Source organism: Brachyistius frenatus, unplaced genomic scaffold (genome assembly GCF_029030835.1).
Source record: "Brachyistius frenatus isolate BFR_SWC_R1_liver_20210118 unplaced genomic scaffold, ASM2903083v1 Contig_117, whole genome shotgun sequence".
NCBI classification, from domain to species: domain Eukaryota; kingdom Metazoa; phylum Chordata; class Actinopteri; family Embiotocidae; genus Brachyistius; species Brachyistius frenatus.
Window position 1 is genome coordinate 335,039 of NW_027210716.1, and position 26,453 is coordinate 361,491.

The 26,453-nt window shown below is 40.5% G+C and overlaps 2 protein-coding genes across 3 annotated transcripts in view; one reads left to right on the top strand and one right to left on the bottom strand.

Moving 5' to 3' along the window:
- The window catches only part of LOC138629552 (disks large homolog 4-like), a 68,368-nt gene extending 53,932 nt beyond the window's left edge, over positions 1 to 14,436 (bottom strand). The window contains exon 1 of one of the 2 annotated variants that reach the window (XM_069713323.1): positions 13,764 to 14,436. In XM_069713323.1, the coding sequence (XP_069569424.1) occupies positions 13,764 to 13,793 (30 nt within the window). In that variant the 5' untranslated portion in view covers positions 13,794 to 14,436. Of the gene's footprint in view, positions 1 to 4,110; positions 4,396 to 13,763 lie in introns of those variants that run through there. The other variant, XM_069713322.1, reaches the window with a different exon arrangement.
- Positions 1 to 26,453, top strand: part of LOC138629514 (GDNF family receptor alpha-4-like) — a 326,543-nt gene that overhangs the window by 227,413 nt on the left and 72,677 nt on the right. The window lies entirely within an intron of this gene.

Sequence of the window (26,453 nt, forward strand, 5' to 3'; positions counted from 1 at the left end):
GTTAGACACCTTTCAAACATACTGTAAATGAGCACTTGTCATTATAGATTTGCTTCTTTGATGGAGGTAAGATAGCCGTAAACATTTGGTGAATGAAGCATTGTGTAATAGAGAAGACTTGGGTGACATGTTTTAATGATGATCGACTTGTATTGCAGCTCTCGCTGGTCAGATGCACTTGCGAGCTCATTCTCAGAGTTAGAAATTGCTTTATACTTTTAATAGACTGTCAAAGTAGAAGTAGATTTGTTTTTTGGTCTTTTTCCCCGGTTTTTTTGGAGTTACCTCTGACGAAATGCAACCAAGAGACTTAGGCCATCACTCATAGCTTTGGCTTGGCAAGTAGCGAACACAGCGGGGTATCGGTCTAGTCAGCCACGGCCCAGATTCAAGCCAAGCCGATGAAAACAGAGTAACCGTGTGCCAACAGGTAGGTCTGACTGGCAGTAATTATGCTCCACCACTTGCCGACCACTGCCATTTGAAAACATGGGCACAAGTGTGTGGGTTTAAAACTGGAGAAATAACACTGACAAAAATAAAAAAAAAGAGAGAAGTTAACTGAACTGAGTAAAAGCTTCTGTAACACAATGCTGTTTTTTATATGGCCAACAATAGGATATAATGTATTTTAATAATATGACTGCAAAACACACAGCAGCAAGCAAAGCTGTTAGTGATAACCAGTAAGAGGTATTATAAGCACATTCATTGTTGTGCTTTTTGACTTTGTTGCAGTAAGTCGGCAGGGAAACACTCATTTCTTATGAATGGCACTAAAATATAATGTAAGTGGACAGCATGGATCATCAGAACGGAACATTTTATTCAAGTAACACGTAAGTAAGCTTCCTTCTAGCAGTGACTTAAGAGCACATAGTAATTAACTGCTTACTGTAATTACAGTGCGTTATCTTGCAAGCAATGTTTACGTTGTCATAGCAACTGCAGAAAACAGACACATAATGAAAGAAATTTTCCGGTTAACACACCGGCTGTTTATGAGAACTTCACCTGACTTGATGAAATTACCTCTACGAAGAAGTATATCATTACTATATAGACAATTAAATTGCTTTCGCTGACCATAGGCTGTGGACTCACAAACAAGTCTGACAGAAGAAAACATCTCAGTATGAAATGAAAGACAGCAGTAAACAAGATGGGACTCCCATCAGCATCCTTTTTAACTAATTGGTCATAGACCAGTTGGTCAATTACAGCGCTCATCAAACTGTACAGCTGCACATGGCAACAAAATAACATGATGTTGAAACATCGCTGACAGTAAGTTCAACTTCATAATAGAGAAATGAATACCTGGAAAAATTGCATGTATTTTATTGTCAGTACAGTATTGTGGAAGGTTTAATTAATTTGTTGCCGCTACTTGGAGCCAAGTCATAGTGTTAGCTTGTCAAACACAATATGAAGCTCATTTTTCTCATTCTGCTTAGTGTGGCATGAATATTGAAGGATCAAGTTGCTTTGAGGTTGTTCAGCCCTATATCAGTTTTCATTTAAGAGCCAGTGTTGTGTAAAAGTCTTATTATGAGTCACATTTCTCTGTTTAAAATGTGTTGAAATATGATTTTAGCATTAATATCAAGACACTAATGATGATGACTGATGTAGGTTAAAGCAGATACAAAATCACTGTGAGTTTAATCAGCTGATTTTCAGCTATAAAATCTGGGCACTTACATCCACATCCGATGAACTGTGTAGGAATTGCAGCCCTTTTTATACATGGACCTTCAAATTTAGAGGGTGTAATATGATAATGTTAAACTAATTCACCTAAACTTTTCATATGTGGTTGAAAATCCTTTATAGCCAAAGACTGATTGATGTATGTGACCCATACACCTCAGCACACTCTTGTTATAGGTGTTATAGGCGCCGGGATCGCTGCCATCTTCACTTCCTACTTGTTTTTTTTTGTTTTTTGCCTTCCAACTGTTTCTCAGCAAATTGAACAGGTGCTGAGTTGAACTTGAGGTCAAGTTAGTGACTCAGTCAGGTAAGAACATTACGATATGTCTGATCCTGCAAACCTCCTTTCCTGATTTTGGCCGTATGTTTAAGTTCATCATCATTTGGATGTGAGCAGTCAAAATGTTTCCATAAACCCATTCATCCTGCTGCAGCCGGTACTTGTGAAATTATCAATGAACTCCAGTCACTTCCCTGGCAGAAATACTCACCCAAGCTTTAGCACCACCTCCACCATGTTTGACAGATGAGATATGCCTTAGATAATGAGCTGTGTTTACTTTTTCACCCGTCCATCACTCATGCGCGGCTCAGTCTGCTGTCTCATCTGTCCAAAACACTTTGATCCAGAACTCCTGGAGTTTTCCTGGAGTACCTCTGAGGTTTTTGTGTCACGATGAACCAAATAAGGTGATACTGACAGTCTGACTGACACTTCTTTGGCTTTTTATGTTGACAACAGGTGCAAATGTAACAACTACAATTAAAGCCAGGTCTTTTAATAACTCTTTTTTTTTTTTTTTCATATTTTATCCAATAAAACTGTGGAACATTTACAACTGGCTCAATCTGATGAGGATGTAAATACCCTTGAATTAGACTCGGTGCTTTTAACTTCTGTTGTTGTTTCCATTTAAAATCCAAGCTGCTGGTGCACTTTAACAGCAAAACATAGTTAATGCAATGCATTGACTGCATTACTTTCTAATCATAAAGTCAATAAAAATAATGATTCTCCTTATTGAGAGATACTTACATTCATAAATATGCAATCTGACCCGACAAACAAACCATAATAACTGTTCCTGTGAGGACACTTATTGACATGATGGATTCCCTACAGCCTCTTACTGCAACCTTAGCCATCACACCTAAATGCCCAACCTTAACCTTAACCTACCTCTAAATCTAAAACCAAGACTTAACCCTCAAAGAGCAGACCTCTGTTTTTGTCACCATAGTAACACAACCCCCCCACCCCCCCTTATGGGCTAGGGTGCATTCAGGTTGCAGTCCCCACCGGAATATGAAAACAAGCCCACACATTCATACGCACACCGACACACACAAACACAGTGTTTTCTGGCTGTGGAACTGTATTAAGTACCATAACACTCAACCAGCCAGAGCAGAGGATCATCGTGTCAGCTAATTAAGGCTGGAGGAGCTCTGGACTTCTCCTAATTCTCCTACTCTTTCATTTTCACAGACACACACAACATCCTGTTTTCAACATAATGGGACCTGTAACACCCAGGACATGAGAAGAAAGCCCATTCCCTAATCTGTGTTCCTAAACCTGATGTTGATCTTCAGCTTTTACTGTAACCCTAAAAATGAAATGACCTTTGTAATGACATCATCTTCAATATCATTTTTTTGTGATCAGGATGATTGTCCTAATTTTGAGCAGATGAAAAAGTGATGTTATCTTGATGTATCTTTGTTATATTAGATTTAAAATGCAAATGTTCTGTAAAATATATCACATTTTAATGAAATGTAACTTCACATAAAACAAACATAAATTGTTTTGCCCATTGCCCTCCATACAGATTCATGTTTTGCCCTTCATGGGAAAGAATTTGGACATCTCTGTCTTAGGAGGACACTAGTCTTGTTTCCTAATGTCCTCAGAAGGATAGAGGTGCATAAGAATATGAATTGTATCCAAATGTTTTTTGACAAATTCTATCCAGACATAGATTAAAACCATTGTATACATGAATCTGTAATGCTTTAATCAACAAGTCTGCGAGAGTTTTACTCGTTATGCATGTCTAAACACGCTCACTGGTACATACACACCCACATGTGCCAGGCCACATTCATACGTAATAACTAAAGTGGATGATTAAACCTGCCCAGAGCAAACGTACAAAGAGAGCAAAATAAAATAAAAAATAAAAATCCTCATATGCATGTTTCTGATTCATCTATGACAGTGGAGCAGATTACAAGCATGTTCGATGGAATATGCACAGCTGTAGATACAGACCTCCCCTAAGCCTGCCAGAGCGACTAGCAGACTTTGAGCTAACATGCAAAAACAGAGGCAGCAACAGAGAGATGGAAGGAGAAGGACGACACAAACGGAGAGGTGAATTTACCTACCACACACGGGCAGAGAGAAGGGAGCTTAGTGCGGCCCTTCATGAGCAAGAGACAGAGGAAAAACAGCCTCCCAGACACCCGCAGTAGAGGAGAGGGTTGGGGAGAAAGAGAGGGAGAGAGAGAGAGAGAGAGAGAGAGAGAGATGGGAGGCTGGGGAAGGGGAAATACAAAAAAAAAAAAGAGGGAGGGGGAAAGAGGGGAGGGGGGGAGGGGGCGTCGTAGCAGACGAGGAGAGAGAGTTTTCCTGGAAGCCAGAGTTGTTGTTGGTGTTGGATATATCTTGATGTTAAAGGCAAGGGTCTGAATAGAGAGGACTGTGGCAGCCCGCTCCAGCCGTGACTCATAAAATATCTTTGCCACTGCCGGTGAGTGAGAGAGGGAAGAGGGAAGAGGGATGGAGAGACAGAGAGGCAGCCGTCTGTATTATTTTATTTTTCTCCTCTTCTTTTTTTTTTTTTTTGTGTGTGTGTGAAATAAACACTACGGTGTGCTTCTATCCTCACTGCTCTTCGCTTCCTTTTTGACTCGTCATCAGACACATGGACGTTACCAAACACATCAGGTAGAGGTCAAATATTTTGATGAAAACGCAAAATTATAACTTTTTGACACATATATCTCTCTGTTATGCAATCTCTATGTATTCGCATATTTATCTCTGTGCAACCAGTACTTTAACTGTAGCCTGTCTGCTCATTTCACAGGTGCATATTCGTGCCATTGATGGGCAGATTCTGAAATCTTCTGTAGCCCTCAAACACTGAATCAGTTAATTGGCAGATATGTCAACAGCAATTTTGATCTTCAGTTGATCATTTACTGTTTAGTGAAGAAAAAAACATGCAAAACCTTTCTGGTTCCAGCTTCACATTTAAGGTTGTTCTTCTCCCCTCAGTTTTGCACTCCAATCTGGATATCTTGATCGGACAAACCAACTAATTTCACAATGTAAAGGGCTCTCAGAACTTGTGGAGGGCTTTTTTATTAATTTTTTTCTATTTTGTGATATTTCATTGATCTGACATTTGTTCGACAATAGAGCCTGACCAATATGTCGGTTGAACGATTTTGTTTGTCGATATTGGCCTATCAAAGATTTACCAGCACTGGCTAATATGCAGCGATATGAAAAACTTGTTATTACTATTTTCTACTTGTGTGTGTGTGTGTGTGTGTGTGTGTGTGTGTGTGTGTGTGTGTGTGTGTGTGTGTGTGTGTGTGTGTGTGTGTGTGTGTGTGTGTGTGTGAATTCATAGTTAGATTTTGATCAATTTATCAATATCAGATTTTTTGTTATTCCTAATGTCAGTATTGGCCCCAAAAATTCAGTATTGATTGGGCTTTACTGGTTAATCAAGAAATGTTGGTAATGAAATCCAAATCATTTGTTGCAGCAATAGTTATTGTTATGGTTACCTGTAACTATCAGAGGATTATGTCATCATAAAAAATCTGTTGTGTCGAAAAAATTATGCTTACTAGTAATTATGAGCCCAGTTTGTCTTATTTCAAAAGCAAATCCTGAAAGACATTTGTCTCGGTATTCTAAAATGTATTTATTGATTTATATCCGGAGGTCCTCACATGGGCGGCTTTTTCTTCGACTCTTCATTCATTTGATGTCAGTGTGATTCGTACATACTGTATAATGCACCTTTATAACGTGACCAATAGTTTCCCGTATCGTCGGCTGGACGCTCAGATCTCTTTCTTATATAAAGGATTTTTATTTTCTATGATGCTTTTCAAACACAGACATCTTAGACAAACTTTGTAGTTGCTTAATATAGCCTCACCTACTTCCTCACCTCTCCAATTCACATCAGCCTCACACGGAGATAATCGAAAAATTAGAGATGAAAACCACAGGTGTTACCAGAAGAGTTCTTCTGCTGTGACGACGGCGGGTATTCATCTCTGCACAAGCGTCAGTCAGCTTCATCATTACGCTCAAAGCACTGATAAAGGATACACAATTCTCCTTAATGTCTGCCGACTCTTTAAAGATGTACCAATGAATCGTTTCCGTTGAAGGCCAAATATCACTAAAGGCCACTTTAAAGAGTTTGTTGCCTACCTTTTTTTTGACATTGAACATCTCTTTGGCTTTCAAGATTTTTTTTTTTAAATTTAACTACAATAATCAGTGTTTATTAGACGGGGAATAAATATGGTAACATACTGTAGCCATCCTTTATGAATTCTGACAATATCATGGTAATAAATTGCATTTCTGTATTCGCATAACAAATTCACATAACTTCCTGGCGTATGATTTGAGGGCATGTATTAGATGCTTTAAGGTAAACTTTAGCCCAACCTTTAGTTGCCAAGAAATAAGAGCAGTATTTAACCATTAAGTATTTTATCAAATGTAAAAACATGGCATGTACAAACAGTAGTAGATTATTATTTTTTTTTACTGTAGCTCTTTTTTCCAGCCATGTTGGCTGATTAGTCTCTCCAAGCTGATGTTTTTAATATTTTGACGCTAAATATAATTCCTATTCATAGCCTAATTGTCATCATAATGGATGTATTTGTGTCCAGTTCCGGTCCTTCTGAGGCCTTGTCTCTTCCTGCTACATGGCTGTATTGAAGGAGAAGCAGAGCTGGGTGGGGGGTAATAAACAGAGTAAATGCACCGTGACCCCATTGGACTGTTTTACAGGGGACTGCTGTCAGGTGATGGATGGGTTATGACACCTGCAGAGGTTAGGCCCAAAGCCCTCTGGACCTGAGCGACACACTGAGCTGTGGCTTCTGCCTCAGCTTCGCTGTCTGTAACTAAAGACAACTGGAGCACATCGTGACATTTCCATCTGGAATGAAGCCTGCTAGAACAGTGTCAAACGCTGTGTAACCCGCCGATCCAGCCGCATAAGACCAAACATTAATTTTCTATTCTCCGCATTCATGAGCATTCTGTGCTGCCGCCTACACAGAGGTCATCCTCCTACCTGCTCGCTGTGGGCTTCACATTATCAACACCCTTCAATGGCAGGGCTCTCTCTCTCTCTCTCTCTCTCTCTCTCTCTCTCTCTCTCTCTCTCTCTCTTCCTCTCCATCGCTCCCTATCTCTCTTTTCCTCTCCTCTCTCCCTCCCTTCCTCCTTTCATCTCTATTCTCTCCATGATGATACCCCTGCCATGTTGTCATGGCAACAATCGGGTCCTGATTGCTTGGTTGCTAGGCAACTGACATCACCTATAAGAGGAACATGAAGATACAAAGCCAGAGACAAACAAATCGCACAAAATATGCACGCCTGTACATTACTGTGTGGAGCGCGAGCACATCTGTGTTCAAACTGTCAGCGTGTCATTAGCTCATGTCGTGTTCTTCACCTAAGTGTTCAGTGTTTTTCCAGGGCCGAAGCCACATATGTAGGTGTATCATTACAGATACAAAGCATATCATTCAAATGTGACTGGTGCTCTGGGGCAGCCTCGTGTTCTTTGCCAAATGGGAAGGTAAAAACCTCTGAATCCGTGACCTGAATTTCAGATAAGAGCATTATGGAGGTCTGTGACAAGGGACTGCTCATGAATAACTAATACAGTAATGCAGATGCCTACTCCCAATTAATTATGTGGAAACACACAAGGCTTCTGCCGTAGAGAACACAGATCACGTATGCACTCCTGAGCTGATGTAGCATCAGGCTATTTACATGCACGACACCAGCAGCTGAAATTTGACAGTATCTCTGAGCCACCTTGTCATGTGCTCCTCTGCTGTAGTTTAACAGTGTGCCACAAGGTGTCATTGTGTGCTGTATTCAAACAAAATGATCACAGCACTCTTAGGAAGGTCTGATCCCATTTGCAAAGCTAATGCACGTGTTATATCAATGATATCAGCAGTACCGTCCTTGTCATTCTTGTTTGCGTCACTTTTTATTCAAACATGCTCTTTTCTGCTCCCCCTCACATCCACATCCCACCCACACATCAGTCGATCCTGTTCAAACTGTCTATACGTGCTCATACAGTTTTAATACTTGAGGACAAGATAAGAAGTTGACTCTCTGTGACCTCAGCTCTCCACTGAGTGATGTCCACAGAACCACTTTTACCAAATTCTTCACCATCTTGCAGTAAATATACATCACCACTGCTGTTGATTTTGATAAATCTCAGCCTCATTTGTAGAAACACTACAACAGTTTGTCGTGTTTTTTCTCCATTCACACTCGTAGCTCTCATCCGCTGTCCACCATATCGGGCTCATGTCTCACCATTAGCCTTCTCACTCAATGTGAGACGACAAAGTCTCCAGCCCAAACAACACATGATGGATCGCATTTGTCACCTGTCATATGGACAATTTCAGGATGGACAGCGATGCTGACAGACACAACACTGGAAATAAGCGTCAGACCCTGTAAGCAGGGTCGACTGGTGGGAGGCACCTATAAGCTGCGTTTTTAAGTTCCCGAAAGATTTTAATATTGTTTAGTGTCTGTTTAAGTAGATAGTCTACAGGCTGTTTGAGCCGTACTGTTATTTCTCCTGTATATTGTCAAATAACATAAGATACGGCAAACACGAGATTCCCCAAAGTCCAAACAATTAATGCCTGTCTAAGATCAGTTCTTATAGACAACAGATACATAAACACACTAAAACGCAATAACGATACAGTCTGATCATCTGGCCTTTTCAGATTATGGCAAACTGAAATATCCATCTATAATATTTCAATATTCAACATAAGGATCCAAAGAAATGATAAGGTTTTGCTCATCCTCCCACTGAATGAGACCATAGAGCAGAGTGAAGCAAAAGACAGCACAGATTGTGTTGTGTACATTTGACAAAGAGAAGCTCTTAGCAGCCTCCTCGCTAGCTGAGGCGCCTGGTGGTGGTGATGGGCATTATAGAATAGCTGAAATATGCTCCTTTAGCTCAAATATGAAGTGAGACGTCACCGGTGTTCATCTGCAAGCTTCAGGGGGTGAAACAAGGTGACAGATGAGCATATATGTTAGAAAAAAACATCATATGCAGTGATTTGATTTTCTTAGTCAAACCACCTTGATAAAAGTTGCAAATTATCTGATGTTCTGCAACAACAACCTTTTAAACAAGTGAAGCTGCTTGAATGTAACACCTGTGGTTAAGAAGCAGCACCATGCAGCTCTCTTGTAGCCCCTGTTTAACCTGACAAGTCGTCCAAGGCATGAACCACCACCATTTTCTGAACTAGAGCGAGGCTACAGTCGCAGTCCTCAGTGCAGACACTTGTGCTGGAGCAAGATGCGCTGCCGTTTGTGTGAATTCTGTCTGATCATGTAGGTGTGCGGCTTTTCTTTCAGAAAGTGCTTGAATGTGTGGGTGAGCGGTGCAATATGCACTTAAAGATGAAGCAAAACCACGGCTAACCCCATAAATTCCCTGCATTTCTTCATGAGCGCAAAAGCAAGCAGCCATTTGAGCTGAGACGACGACAGATCAATCAAAAAAATTAAATAAAAAAAGGAAACATTTGGCCGTATATAATTACATCTCCGTTATCCCCTCAGTTCTGCTGTTGTGTTTTTTTTAATCAGCCAGCAGAGAGCTTCAGCACTGTGCAGTCATGGCATCAGTCTTGCACTGGGGCAAGTCCTGCTTCGCTCTCTGTGCCCTGGGAGCAACTTGGCAGGATCAGTGTCTCTGTGGCTGCATACAAAGGCCTGATGGACACTCGTGCCCTTGAGTGGAGATCATTTGAGCTCTCCACTGGATCACTAATCCTCACGCACAGCACACTGTACTGTATGTCACACAGTCAGCGCAGACACACGTCACACAGCGTGGTGAGTGGATGCTCCTTCAGGTGCATGAGTTGAATGAACACTGAGGAGGCTCTGTTTGATTTCTAAGCAGAGGGTTTAGCCTAGCTCCATTTTGGAGACTCTTAGAGCTACAGCAAAGATGCAGCAGCCATAAGCTTCTCATCCTTGTATGCACATGCAGAGAAACACACACTTTCAGCCGATATGAATATTCATATATATTGAACCATAAGAATAGCTGGCAGCACAAAATAATTACAAATGTGAGTGCTAAAACCCATTCCAAGGAAGAGGATGTTCATGTTGGCCCACGTAGCCATACATGAAGCCAATAATGTGCACACGGGGCTGCTGACTTTGACTACATCTTGTCAAATGTATAATTCATTTTAAGGAACACTAACGAGGGAAGCCTCGAAAGTGCTGAAGAAGAGGGCAGGAGGTAAGTTAGAGAGCAGAGGAAGAGGAGAGGGAGCTGGGGCGGGGGGTAAAGGAAAGATGAGGCTGAAGGAGAGGAGCGAGTGAAGGATTACAAGAGGTGAAGGAGGCAGAGAGGACAAAAAATGGTGGAACTGGAAATGTGAGAGCAGAGAAGTGGAACGAGGGGGACGACAGGGAGAGGAGCGATAATCAAAGGGGGAGGAAGAGGTAGCAGATATACTGTACGTCCTCCTTTTACACGCAATAATTTCCTCAAAGATAGAATTAAGATTAGCTGCTTTTAGATCTTAAATCCCTTTCACATTGAGCACCATCTTTGTTCTCACCTCTCAAATATCAAACCATCCTTCTCTGACTCAGTGCCATACAGGGAGGGAGAGTCAAAGGTATTGTCAGGCTCGCAACCAAATATAAATCCTGTGACGTCTCCTTGAGCTGATATGCCCTAATATTCCAGTTCTAAGTGTTATGTAATGACACTTCTGTATGATTCACTGGTATCATATGTTGCAAGTTATTGTTTATTTTTTTTATTTTTTTTGCTGAGATTTTAGTGTAGGAAGGAGCAGTAAATTACATAAGCTGTTAAAAAGTCCATTTATATCCACTCAGGAGGATCTTGGTAGGAACTGAAATGTATGTTTAATAAATAAGATTAAATTATAAGCAGTGCATGATGACAGCTTCGACACCAGCAGTGATGACTTAACAAGACGTCATCCGTATTTGTTGGAGTGTTTGTGGAGTTAGCATCGCGTTTTAAGAGACTGGTTTCATTACAGGGTATTCTGGAGGCTTCAGGAGAATGACGGCGATCCAACTCCCATCAAATGTTGAATCTTCTCAGATGGACAATTGTGAATTAGCATTATGAAAGAAGGGGAAATAGTTATACAATTTTACCTCAAGGATGAGAAACTCTTCTTTTGCACAAATGAGCTTTCTTTTGTTATTTGTTTCCTCAAAATTGCTCTAAGTATGCCTCCACTGCTTTCAAAAGAGGTTAATTTATGTCATCCTGCCGGAAATTCAAGGTGAATTTTCCACCAAAAGACTCAACACAGTGGCTCACTGAGGATGCCATTGAAGCCTTGAAGACAGCTGGGAGAAGCCTGTATTTCTATTGTGTTGCTAGCCTTTTAACTAAAATCAGCACTGAGGACAGTAGCGCTTTTGTTCGACTTGGCGTGCCACTCTATACAAGCGTTATCAGATACTTGTCACTCACTGGCTTGCTGTGGCTTTCACCCACACAGCAAAAAACTTTGTGCACAGACCTGCACAGGGAAGCAGCATTGTTCACATAACCTGTTATACAGTATGTGGGTGTCAGGCAACAGCTCACTCAGGGAGCTGCTCACCCATCATCTGCTACATGACGGCAAGCCACACTCCTCACCTGCAATGCAGCCAGCCTCCATTAAAGTTTAATAACTCACATTTAAAGGAATACACCAGGTTTTTTGGGTTTTTTTTTTTTTTTGGCCAAGTCTGACCTGTATTCAGGTTCACTTGCATTGTGGAGAGCTGGATGAGTCTCGTGTCTTCTTGCAAATGTCCATTTAAAAAAAAAAAAAATGTTTTTATGTTTAGCTCATTTTAAATGATGTGTATAAAGTTACATGGAGGCTCTGCATGAAAATACAACCACAGATATAATTGGTTGATCAAAGACCTGCTTTGCCAATCAGTCAGTGCCTTCCTTCACACACTTTAGTGCACTAACTTTCCCTTTTATAAACTGACCATCTGTCTCACAAGTTCTTGGCAATACTGTGGTTTTCTTTGCCGGCTTTACAGTGAGTCTTTTCTCACTTTGATCGCGATGCAGGATTCTGGAACAAGTCTGATGAAACATCCACTGTTACCAACTGTGGTCTTTCACTTAAACAGGTTTTTGGGGGTTTTCTTTTGTCAAGCTAACTCAGTGAGTCACATTTACAGCAAATACGATACATGAGGGACTGATGTTCCAGGCTTACAGAGATACCGTGACATTTTCTTCTTCTTTTTTTTTTTCTCACAGAATTTGTCACACTGCATCGTGTTGGGTAACACAAATAAGTTCGCCGAACCGACAGACACTTATCAGCTTGGAAGTTTGCTCATTACAGGGGAAGATGTATAATTATGTGAAATGCTTTTATTTCTATGGAAATAATATGAACAAAAATGTATTTGTTTTCCTTTGTTGTAAACCTCCACAGTGTGTCTTACTCCTCCTCCTACTTATCTATGTTTAAGTGACCAATAATCTCTGTTGCCACGGAAACCGAGCGCTTGATAAGCAAATGAATGTAATGTGCCACAGTTAAGCACAAATTTACGTAATGCATCTGAAAGCAGCAGCTGCGCTCACGTCTGCTCCACAAACACCAAATAAGTCCAAGGAAAAATTTCAAAGGATCACCACCTTCACGCAGCTGTAAGAGTTGCTGTTTGTGTGAATCCCTGGTTCCCACTTTTTGTCATCACTTCCTGCCAGAAACTACACTCAGGTGCAGCTGCTACAGTATATTGTTCACCTGCTTTTAGATTTGTGTGTGTGTATATGAGTGTGTCCACCTGGATTTTGAAGCCGTCTGAACAAACAGGGTCTGACCCCCGAGTGTGTCTGGAGTCAGACTAGCTATTTCATTTTGCTTTTTATTAGCCAATTTCATGTCTAGCACTGCCCCCACGGAGCAGTGGGCTGAGTACTGACGCTGAGCACATGTGTATGATATAACATGTCGCTCCTACACTGTGTGTGAGAGGCAGATGTGTGCAGCTGGTAACTCTTAACGTGTGCTCACGGCCGAGGTTAAGGCAAAGCAGCAGAAAAGATGAGGGTATTAGCATGCAGAGTGCCCTCCCATGGTCTCCCCCTGACATATTCTGCAGCTCTGGCATCACACAAAGCCCCACACAGGCAAAACCAAGTGCCGGTTCTCTCCCCGCTTTTACTACATCCACGCAGGTCAGCCAGCCCATGTTTATACACTCGCAAAGCATGACACAGAGTAGGAGATGCAGAGAGAGTGGGAGAGGGTCATCCAGAGAGGGAGATATCAAAGAGTATTCAGTCTACACAAGACTCAGTTAGCTCAGCTCACACTGAAATGTTCAATCCCCCCCCCCCATCCCTCACCCCCCACCCCCCACACACAAAAAGCACAAAGATCGGAACATGTTTGTGTCATACACTAGAAGAAATGACATGATAGCATGTAATTGAGAGATGACAGAAAGAGGATGCTTCCTTCTTCTGTGTGTTCAGATCCAGTTGTGGCACCTCTCACTCTCTTTCTCACACACACACACACACACACACACACACACACACACACACACACACACACACACACACACACACACACACACACACACACACACACACACACACACACACACACACAGAGCTCAAGTAATGAAGAGCGGATAGGCTTACCTTTGTAGTCACAATGCAGAGGCAGTCCATGGTACTTAGAACAAAATATTGGGGTGTATCTCAACCCCCCCAACCCTCCACGACAGAGGGCTGAGACCCCACACCCCTCTCCCCAGCCTGCCCCACTCCTGCGCTCTCACTCTCGTCCTGCCTTTCCCCCCTTTTCTCTCCTTCCGTGAATCTCTTCTTTGACTAACTGAACCAGCGAGGGAAAGAGAGGATGGAGGGAGGGGGAAACATGAAAAGGGAGGGGGAGGGCCACAGGGAAATAGAGAGTGAGCAAAGAAAAGAGAGAGGAGAGGAGAGGAGAGAGGGTGGTCTCAGAATTTAGTATGAGAGAGAGAGCAGAGCGAAAACGGAAGGTGAGAGTAGATCAGGGTTTTTTGGGGTTTTTTTTGCAAGATGAGAGAGGAGGTGGAAAAGAAAGAGAAAAGATGGGGTGAATATGAAAAGAGATGGAGGAAGGGGAGGATGGAGATGGAAAGCAGAGGTGGCGGGATTAACAAAAAAAAAAGGGGGGGGGGTTGACACTGTGGAAAGAAAGGGAATAAGAGAAACAGAGAATAAGACAGCGAAACAGCAGAGGATGGAGAGGAAGAACTGAGGGAGGGGACAGTGAAGGAGAGAGAAAAGAAGAGAGAGAGACAGAGAGAGAGAGTGGGTGAGTGTGTGTGCGTGTGGGTGAGTGTGTGCGTGTGTGTGTGCGTGCGTGCGTGTGCGTGTGTGTGTGTGTGTGTGTGCGTGCGTGTGCGTGTGCGTGTGCGTGTGTGTGTGTGTGTGTGTGTGTGTGTGTGTGTGTGTGTGTGTGTGAAGGCAGAAGGAATTAGACCGAAAGAAAATGTGTTGAGGAGAGTGTGAATTACATATGCATCGCAGAAAAAAAAAAAAAAAAAGAAAGCAGCACGAAGCACCGCGAGAGCGACTTAAAGAAGACCAAATCCCATTAAACAGGAGTTTGTATTAACCGGATGAAACCCTGGGACTGAAAACACATCAAGGTTTTTCTGCTTGTTGTACCACTCTGCAGCTGTTGCCTTAGCAATGGTGCAGTTGTTGCCATGGCAATAGGGAGGCTTGTTGTTGTCATATGGCCACCCGTGTAGTGCTGAGGACTGAGTAAGGAACTCTGCACTGGATTTAAACACCTGAGCATCAAAACCTGTAGGTGTGTGGAGCTGCTTGTGTGTAGGTGTGTGTATGTGTATGCATTTGTACATATGTGTAAGTCCATTCATTTTCTATGGAGAAAAGAGAACCATGAGGGATAGTCAGATTTAAATGAGCATTCACCAGAAATAATCTAGTGGATTATTTGAACAAAAAATTACACAAATTATTCACCATGTGGGATTTTTGAAATTTCCAGAAAACTTTCAAATTTAAAAATCATATAGGATTTGTAGTACATTTCCTTATCACGTTTAGTTTAACTAAAATGGTGTAAAAAAAAAAAAGATATGTATGTATATGTATATGTATGCACTCCTCTCAGTACACTTTGCCTTTAAGACTGTGGAACGTACCACTTGTGGGGTTGTGTAAGGGGGAACGTGTGCTTTAGTGTCTTTACATCATCGGTTCTATAATTGCACAAGTCCACCCCACCTCGTCCCCACTTTTCAGCTCCCCACTATGCCGGAGCAATGGTGCAGCGATAAAGCAATTCTAAATGATGAACACACATTTATTTCCCCGGGGGTGAAGAGTACAGGCTTTGATCGAAATCTACAGTGCAACACAACACAAGCGCAGACACTTCTTGTCCACAGATGGCCACATCCTACAGATGGTCACTGTTATAAATACACTCGCAGTCACGCTTTCACAAATGTCACGCTTTGTAATTAAGTGTAAAGACAGACAATCTTAGTTACTTCACTTCTACTTTTAAATACCTGTTAGTCTCCACTCAGACAGTTCAGTCTTTTGATTCATCCTGAACTACAAACCTAACTTGTGAGAAGTTCGACAGCAGTTTAATGTGACTGAAGTTTAATGAGACTGCCAGCTGAGATTCCACCAGAGGTAGTTAAAGCAATATTTCACGTCATCATATAACATTTAATAACTCTCACCAGCCTATGATGCCTTCAGACAACTCTATTATGTATTTAAAGACTAAGGACCTCTGATGGATTTATTAAGAGACTGCTTTTGTCTGTTTTTAGTGTTTAAACTTTGCATATTTTAACCAAGTAAACAATATAACGAGCCGAAAATGTTTTTTAGTAACAGTGCAAACTCAAAGGAACCCTAAATATTTATTTTTGAGGGGATTTTACTTTAGTATATGTCCAGAAAAAATAAACAGGGCCACAGTTAATGATTACATGATTTGTTTTAAACTGTGAAATGTCCAAGTTGAAGGTATTCATATCAAGATTATTTTTTACGTTGAAAAACATCACTATGGTTTAGTTATGTAGTTATTTCTAAACCCTTAAATATCTATACCTGTATCGCCCCAATAAAATCCAGGATTGGTTGGGCTATAATCACAAATCCAAGATGTTTTCTTCAATTTCTTTCTTTTGTCTGGCCAAAAGTTTTATAATTCCACAAAGGAGAAAAAAATAGGCATCAGAGAATCTGCTAACACGCTTTCAGTGGAAGTGATGGGGGACAAAATCCACAGTCTTTGTTTGGTGGACAAAGGAACTTTGAAGTTTATCTCAGGTTAACACTGTTTGAGGCTTCAGCAGTCTGTGTTAATCAAATTATCCTCCAGATTCCCTCTTTGTGTTTCCACAGATAGTGTTTCTTTGCTGAACTGCAATGAGGGACAGGGAAGGAATTCTGTACTAAAGAAAGAGCAAGATATTGACTTGAATTTTTACACAGACCAAGGTGGATTTTGTCACCTATCACTTACACTGAAAGCACGTCACAGAAGGGTCTCTTCATTGCCAGTATATAGAAAAGGAATAAGAGAAAGATTAAAACTATATACAGATGGACATTTGAATCTTTTGTTTCTTTTTAAAAATTGTCGACCTCCGTTTTTAAATTGTTTTTGTTTTATATCCTGGGTATAGGCCAATCAATCAATTAACAAATCACTTAAAATGTTCATAAAATTCCACAAAATGAATTAACTCTCCAGTAATCTGCTCTTCACTCTGTAGTACTGCATTGTTGTGTAGTGTAGCTGGCTCTTGTGCTCTGTTGTGCTAAACTAATCCTGACTAAGTGCCAGCAGAAATGGGTTCGCAAATCACCTGCAAATGTCACAGATAATTAAGTATTTCCACTTATCACATCGCTGATGATGTGAGGCTCCTGTTTTTCATTAAATTGCTCATTTGGACGGCAACACTCATTGTGCCCTCTGTCTTGATAGCTGATATACTTTGACAGATTTGACAGCTTCCTCTTCCACTAAACACTATTCAAACTGAAATATCACAACTAAAAGGTAAAAAAGAAAATCTCCTGGGTTTTGCAGAAATGGGTTAAAATATATTGTATGGCTATGTAAATATTTTAGTGCCAAACTGGGAACACATAATGTATGTGAACGCATTAGTAATTCATGTGAGTGTGTGTACCAGAATGTGAACAAGGTAATCAGGTGACTGTGACAGCTTTTAATGTAGCCTACATTTTCAGTTGGCAATTATGATTTTTTTTATTTTTTTTTATGGTTTTTTTATACATATGAAAGGGAATATTTGAGTTATGAACCCTACTGTATATTGTACGTAACACACGTTTCCTCTCAGAAGATGATCCTAATATGGCTGACCTGTATACAAGATTATATAATTCAGCTCTCGAGTGAGCAAGCAGCTCCGCGCTCACATTTCCTTTGCCAAAACTTGAGTCCTCTCACATTCTCGAAGTTCTGATTCTTCTGGTGCGCATTACAAACAGGACGAGCTTTGACTGGACTAAAATTGGTTACAGAAAAGCAGCATCATATTGATAAGGGTTATGTAAATGACAAGAAAGTCTATATCTTAAACACAAAAAAACCCAACCTTTCATTGCCCATACAACACCCACGCATGTACGCAGGCACACACACTTACACATGCTGTTAAAAATATATCATGCTAGAAGTAGCAGAGAGAAAAACCTCTCCCTGTGGACGGGCTTGAATACTGAGAGCATCTCCCCTGATGTACAGTACATCCACAAACCTCCATTTATAATTGTCTTTTAATAAGACTTGAAAAGCACTCACCCACAAATATGTTGTCTCCATCCTGCTGTGGCGCTTTGCTTAAATACTATAGTCTTTTGGCTCTATGGCATGCCTCTGACCAAAAAGTAGGCCAAGGACAAGCACTGTTCATCTAAACAGGCTAAACCCAAGCAGAACATCCAGATCATGGGGCTGCTGTTTGGACAGCAGCCAGATTTATCTTCAGCAGGGGCCAATGGCACATTTTTCAATAGGTTTGCCTTATTCACATTACAATACAGTTGATTATACGCAGTGAAATAAGTGTTACTTTGATTGAAATGTCAAACATATCATAATCAAGAATGCTGTTCTTTGAAATGATGTTTTCAGTGATGCAGGCCTGCGCAATGAACTCCCTTTCCCTAGTCCAAAAATATTCACCTGCCATAAAAACCAAGACCATTCCTGAGGTGTCTGCAAGCTCGCTCGAGGACGTGTCACTTTTTTGGTGTTGTTTAGGGGTATCATTGTGCAGACGTTTTTGGCGGCTGCTGGCTGGGCCTGCCTGCTTTCATTTTTACTGCAGCTTCCCTGAAGTATACTGTCCTTAATGCAGGTGATGTGTGAAATGTGCCATGTGTGAGTTCCTCAGGAAACGTTGCAGTTTGGATTCTGGGATTTTTGTGTGTCCCCAGGCAGATGTTCACTGATTTGGGTGATGTATGTAACATTTGTTTCTGAGGGAGGTGACGGAAGCTACCTCACCAGATTGTCTATACACGGTCTGTGTACGTGTGATGCAGCAGGCTTGGGGTTTGCTAGATGCTCATAGCAGAGGAGGTGTGCACCTGCTAAGCCTCAACCGAAGTGCAAATGGGAGCCTAAGTATATATTTTCTGCACTGACAAGAGCCACATTTCTGTCTGCTTTTATTAAAAAATTTGGATTATGTTCCTATATTCTTACCAAAGCTCAAAGGACTATAAAGCCACAATAATTTTTTTTGTCTGCTCCTTTTGACATTTTAAAAAAAGCAAAATAACGTGGAGGATGAATTTGAATAATGTGTTTACTGTGGAAAATAATTATGTGCCAGCTTTGGAGCCCAAGTTTCAGACCTTATGTATTTCTCATACATAATAAACATTCATCACAGTAGTTTAAGTTTGGAGGAAGAAAATACAATTCATTAAGAGTTTAATACTCAAACACACAGCTAATCCTATTTTTTTGGGGACTGTGTGGGTGTGGTGATCATACTTCAGACATACAACTCATATTTAACTCAGTTTAAAGGTCCCTTGTTGTATGAATTCTGATTACCTTGTCTTTTTTTTAAATTATTATTATAAAGCAGGTGTAGGTGCTGTATAAAAACTGTTGAACAACCCGTATTCAGCAACTGTGCTGTTTGGACTTCTGTACGTTTGTGATGTCACAAACTCGTGTCATATGTCCGCCCTCAGCACGGCCCACTGTCCAACCTTTTACTTGGAAGAAAATGCTGAGCGGTCATTCCGGCCTGAGCATGTGTCACTCAGAAAACATCAGGAAATCAGAAGATGGGGTCACGAATATCAATGCACCTTAAACAGACAGACACAAAACAGCGTGTTCATTGGTACAGCTACAAAAAGAGGTTAGGAGAGACGTGAAATTATATTGAGATCGTTTTTGGTACTCAAAAGCAGAAAAATATCTTCATATGGATATCAAGACTGAAAAAAAAACAGAAAAGCGTAAAATATGGGACCTTTAAGTCAGATATTTCTAAATCCTGATTGATGCAGAAAGATTCATAACATCCCAAAGATAAAATCATCAATATGGAAATGTCTTATGTGAAATAAAACGCCGCTAACTTTAGCTTAAATTAGTTTTCATGGGCTTTAAAGTTGACTGTTAAAGGAAAATATTGCTGCTAATAATGTGGACACACTGTAGTAGTGTCGTAGTCTTTGTGGTCTATTGAGGTTACAGTACAACTGCACCATACACTACAATGTGCCACTCATGCTGGTAGGGAAGTGATTGTCCTTCAGCTCAGAGAGCTGGTTTCACACTGCCTACATGTACCAGCATGCCTGTTGTGAGAAATCACATATTTTAAAATGGCTTTTTGGTTCTAAAAAAAAAACCCCAGAGATGTTAACTTTGTTGTTTAACACCATTCAAGGCATGTAGACTTAAATGGCATGCGTGTTCCTGTGTTGACCTGGGTTTGTGAGAAGAATCTTGTCAATCTGTTAGATTCTGACGAAGTCACTGAAGTGTCTTCATCGTTATTGCTAACTTAGCCTGGCTTCTAGTACTAAGTGGGCCTGAGGAGCAGCCCAAGCGTCACCTCCAGCTGTATGGCTCCGCGGCTTTCACAGCATGTTATACAATAGTAAGTCTTTCATAATTTCTCTTGTGCAGAGAAGTTGTTTGACCGTCAGACTGCGATATCACAAGGCAGACCGAGAATGAAACTCAAACCGTCCCTGTAGTCCTTGATACGTCAGTGGATGGTGGAAGTAAACCCGGCTGCTACAAAGAACACTGACAAAGTGTTGTGGGCGGTATACACTTGCCAGCACCATGACTAATGCATGAAAATAAGGCTGAAAATCACTGAAGGGATTGCTTACGTTTTGGGTTCTTCTTAGGCTTATTATATCTAGATGATAAATATGCCAAATACAAACAGAATTCAGACAAAACAACAATACATTTACTCACAATTAGTAGCCTTATAGACAGCTCACAAGCAGACGGCACATTTTAAATACCTCACTGCTGCACTGCTGTATGATTAACCACCTCACTTCCACTTGTCAGTGCATGCCGTTTGCAGAGCAAACAGCCTGGTGAAATGGCATTTGGCACACTGGTAAAGGAAAAGCAGGCCCACAGCGAACGAGGTACTTCCCTGTCTAACACTAGCCGAGCTTGCGAGTTTGCGGTAACCTTTTCTTGCTGATAATTCCCACCATCCCACAGCATGCTAATTAATAAGCAGCTGGGGAATTCGAAGGGTGCTAATGCATTCATTTGTCCACTGCAGCATGTAATGATATAGCTCACATTCATCCTCTTGGCATATCAGCCTGAGCAACAGAGCTGGTGGTGGGAGTAAAGCCCTAATGTTAATCTGAAAAACGCTGTACGTTTAACTGTAGAATGTGACTGGGATTATATAAATTTGTGGGAACAATGTATGGATTTAAGTTGGTGTGGGAAGCTGGCAAGCGATAATGATACCTACAAAGTTGGGATAGATGTGAGTAATAAAAAGGATGCTGCATTTTATGATCAGATAGAGAGAGAGACCAATGTAGATGGATGATAGTTCATTCATGTGCCATATGATTTCTTTTCAAAAATAGTTTAAATCAGCCCTAATTAGGACAGATTTTACTGCCAATTTATACAAAGAACATGTTTGATCTTCCATATTTACAAGATACAAGAGTTAAAACTGAATCGATGTATTAATATTTTTGTTGTTGTGATTGAATGGGAAAAATTTGCATTGGCGTTACATCCTTTTCCATCCATCTCTCTTTAATTCAGGTAAAATTTGATAATTTTATCCACTAGATGATATAGATAATAATAATTAATGTTTGTAGTTACTTTCCAACCTTGATACTCAAAAACACTCTCTAAGTTGTTACCCAACGCTGAGCTGTGCTTGATCTTGTGTCTCATTACATGGAGTTGAACACCATCTGCTGGTAAAATTCTGCACTGCTACTAGGAAATCAACCTGCACATTACATACTGCTTGGCATGCTATTTTTCAGTTTGAACATTTGCTATTGCTCATTTGACAAATGACAAACATATGACATAAAATAATAATAATAAAATCGGTCTGAATTCATTTAGCTTCTAGAGTTTTTGCCTTCTTGTATTGTGCGTGCAGGGTCAACAGGAACAACTGAACAGAACAGAGCTATTATGAATGTTTCCTCCAAAAAACATCTGTTGTGAAGAAGTCCTGTTGGCACAATAGGTACTGGTGATATTTGGGATGTTTGTGGCTACACTGTCAATCGAGTACATAACAAATTCAAAACAACTGAAGTAAAATCAGTAATGAAGAAAGAATAGTGCAACTAAACACAGGAGACCTGTTGAAATCTCTTGTCTTTTTATACTCAAGTTTCTTTTTTTGCTCTTTGCTTTTCAAACACCTGCTGTGGCCTCACAGATGCCAGTGTAACTCAGCCGCAGGCTTTAGGTGCCTTTTCAAGGTATTCAATGTTTTAGGCAGTGAACTGCTCCAACTGAGGCATGACTGAGTTTAAAACATATACGGCATGCTGTAACCTCCAGCACTGAAACTGTGTTCGACATCCAGAAGCCGTCATCAGAGTACTTAATGAATGAGCCCATTGACTAATTTCAAGAAGCTAAGAGCTCCCTCTTTAACACTCCACTTCTGCCCATATTAACAGCTGCAGTTTTGTGCTCGGACCGTCCGTGTTCAGAAATAGAAAGCAGTCTTCCTCTCAAAGTCCCCCAGCAGTTGACAGCAGGGGATGTCAAACTCTGGGCTTTGAATTGCTGTGGTATTCCTTCTCGTGCCCACAACCACCTGCCACGACTCTGACTGCCAGCCAGTCACCTGTATGGTCATTCAAGGTCTTGGCCGAGCTTCTGACAGAGCGGTTGTTCAAGGGTGAATGTTCGTGCCTCCTGGGGAGAAGCAAAATTGCTCAGACACTTTTTCCCACCAACACTTGGAATTTGCTCACTTGAAGAACAGCCATGTCCAGCTGACGAGCTTCCCGTGGCCTTTGGAGGAGTCGAGTGCAGCTCTGCACCGGGGCACTTATCATCATCAGGTCATCCATGGAAGCTCTAAAGAGACTGTTGAAAGACAGACATGGTCAGGGAGGCTTACGGCGCTCCACTTACTGATATGATTTACATTTTGATGGAGAGGTTAAAGCCGATGGCTAAAACGGTGGCTCTCTGCAAGCACTGTGACTTCCTCAGACTTTCTATATTCATATAACCTCCAAATTCACATTGCATAACGTCAACATCCGAATGAAAGCAATTGGAATACAATAAGAAGCCACTTAGACATAAAATTGTATCTCAGCGAAATACAAGTAAACTGGTTTTGGTCTGCCTGTGTGTCTTATAATCAGGGGAGAAGTACTTTTCAACATAACAGATGGTGTAAAGTCATCACGATCTAATAACATTTTTGACGCAGTTTGCCTGGCTTGTGGCAAACAGAGGTGAGATGAAATATGAATCACTAAGCAAAGAGTTGAGGAAGAATTGGTGGAGACCACTGGCATGGTTTTTCTTATCTGTCAACTGCGAGGCTGACACAGACGGGGGCCCTTGAGAGCTGAAAGACAAGTGAAGAAGCCTATTAATCATTTATACCACTTGGACTGTGTCCCTGAAAAGACAGTATTGTGATAACTCATTCATGTTACCTCCATTGTCTTTGTAAAAGGGACAAGTACAAGGCAGTATTTTGGTTGCTTTCGTTGCTCGTGTCTGAGATAATCACTGGTTTAGTCTCAAGATGTCACTGCAATACATTTTAAGTTGTATTAATTACTTGAGTACATATGAGTCAGATATATGCAAATAAGACACAAAATCTTAAATATGTTAATAATGTTTGATTTTACATTGACCATGGATACATGCATCTATAAGTCAAGAGCTTTCATGAATTAAGGCGAGACACTGCAGGCAAAAACAATTTTGAGATGTTGGGCTATTTTGTTTTGATAATATGATTTGTTTCAGACTAATGAAAGGAAAATATCCAAACGTTTGGGTGTTTATTTTACTACACTTTGTGTATTTGCGTCTCTTGATGTCTCCTGAATTCACAAAAAGTTAACACATAAAATGTTATATAAGTCAGGCTCTGGATGTTATTTGAACAAACCCTTCTGTAAAATCTTTAGGAATATAAATGTGAATAAAACTGGAAAGTTTGATGTGTGCAAATGCTACTGAAGTGGGGATTTCTCACTCACAGTTGAGAAAACAGCCTTTAAATTTACAACAAGTTTCTCAAAATCATTTTTTTTCTAACTCTGAGTAGGAAATCTCCACTTCAGTAGCACTTACACACAAACAACTTTACAGTCTTATTCCCATCTATATTGTTAAGGATTTTACAGAAAGATTTGTTAATATATCATTCACAGCCTGATTTGTATAACATTTTATTCCTAAAAACACTGCAAAATTTGATAAAAAAATGTTTTTATAGCTGTATTTTCTGATTTATTGAGGGATAAAAAGAGATATCCAAAATCCCATGTGTAAAAACCTTTGACTCTGATATCCCGGCAAAATGAAACAAGATTTTTCATTTATCCAATGCTGAGATTTCTGTTCTTGAAATGTATCAAAATTGGCGCATATTTAATTAGACAATTCCTCATTTACATATCAAACCATACGATTTTAGCAAACTTGTAGTATGAAAAATAATTGTCTTTATAAATAATCAACAGGGAAAGTTTCATGATGTTATACATTAGTTAAAATCTTTACTATTCACTTGCCCCGTGAGTAAATTATTGTCATTTGACATGAATAAATATCTTGTTTAAGAAAACCTGCACCATAATCAGTCATCCCTCCGGTTCTATCCAAACATGTAAGTCTTAACTACTTTATGTAGCACAGCACTCTGGCAGTGTGTGTTGTAAGTGCACAAAAGATTTCTCGCTTTGCTTGTTCTGTCAGAAGGTGCACAATGGAAGTACTGGCAGTGCTGCGAGTGAAGCTCAGTCAAATCGGGAAAGGGTTAAACCTGAAGAACAAGCTACTGATTTTACACATTCTTCTTTCTCCTTTTGTTTGGTTTTGTTTAATTTTTTTCCTCTAAAATCTTTAACCTCAAATGATGTATGACTCACGGAACAGTTGGTGCTATTCTGTAAAGAGCAGGAGCTACAGTATTTTCCTCCCATCACACATGCAACACGACCCAAATAAGTGCCGTTTTACAGTTTCTGCAGAATTTAATAACACCCAGCTCGAAACAGAGAGGAGTCCCAGCCAAAAAGGAAAAGGGGGGAAAAAAAAAAAATCACTTGTTGTGATGTGATGTGTCTTATTTTGTGTCACATCTGGCTCGTCTCTGATCATTTCTTGTGAGTTTCAGTGAAACATGTAACACTAATGTTGTCAGTGACATACTGCATGGCCACAAAAAAAGTTATTTTAGGCCCGATAATTGACAAATTAAGACCAAAGACCAAATAACCAAAAGAAGAAGAAGAGCTCACAAAGAAATATTATTGTCTGTACTTGTCAACAATCTGCCTGATGCCAGTTTTGAAGATGAGAGGCGAGAAGCTCTCGGCATTCCAAATTTACTGTGCATTACAAAATGTTGCAAGCTTTGGGTAGCTTGTTAGTAAATTTTACTTTTAATGGCCATTAATTTTTTTCTCTTTGTAGCATAAAACGTTACAACATGTTGTCTTTGCTGTTGTTTCTTCAGAGCGGAAAATATGTGAAGCATTGGGTAGTAGAAAAATGGTAGCGACCACCACAACGTGTGAAATTTCTTTAATATGCTCTGGTACATTGTGTATTACTGAGGGTGTGAATGAGGTCGCATGGTGGATGGCTGCACTGTGGCTGTAAAAGCAAGCGCCTTTCTATCGGATTGCAACAGTGTCAATGCCAAAAAACAATATAATAGTATGCACTCATGAATAGCGTATGTTTCTCCTTGTGAATCATTTTGAATCATTATACTGATTAACTCTGACTGAGTATCGAGGTGTGTCTCACTTATTCATGCGTGGATGGCACACTGGAATGCACAGATGGGTCGTGGCTCTAGTAGGATTTTCAAGTGTCTTTATGCAGCAAAACGAAAACAAATCTATTCTGAATTGTCCTTCGAGATAACACGGAACAATGATGCTGTGCAGGGACGTTATGGAAAGATAGTGCTGGAGTGTGGTATAACCTTGGTGACTGGTTTAAAGAGCACCAGGCTAAAGCATGCCTGTTTAGGCAACGCATGCTTGGCACGCCACACATTTATGGTACACTTAAGTCTTAACTAGAACAGCACAGTCACGTAAGTGAAGTTGTGTACTGCATAAAGGCTGTTGTATTTTCATAATTCGGATCTGATTTATTATTTGATTTTCACTTTGTGTTATTCCACACAACTTTAAGTGTTAGTGCTTACTATCTGGCTAACTGAGATTAAACTTGGACCCAAAACTGGTTTGCAAAGCTTGCAAACTGTTCAGTGTGTAACAGCATCTTGAGCACACAATAACTTTTAAGTAATGAGAAAGAACAGCGAGTTACTGCCGTGTGGGTTTAAAACAAAGCAGCCTTTGGACGGAACGTTTTCAAAAGAAATAACATTTTAATTGCTCTACAAACTGAATGAAAACCAATTCCACCTGCCCTAAACCAGTTTGCACATTGTCAGTTGCCACCCAGACCATAATGAGTTGTCTAGACTGTCTGTAAAATGAATAGCCTGTGGGCCATTCATTTAGTGGAATGTATTGAAATAGAGCAATAGACACAAGGACGAGACATGT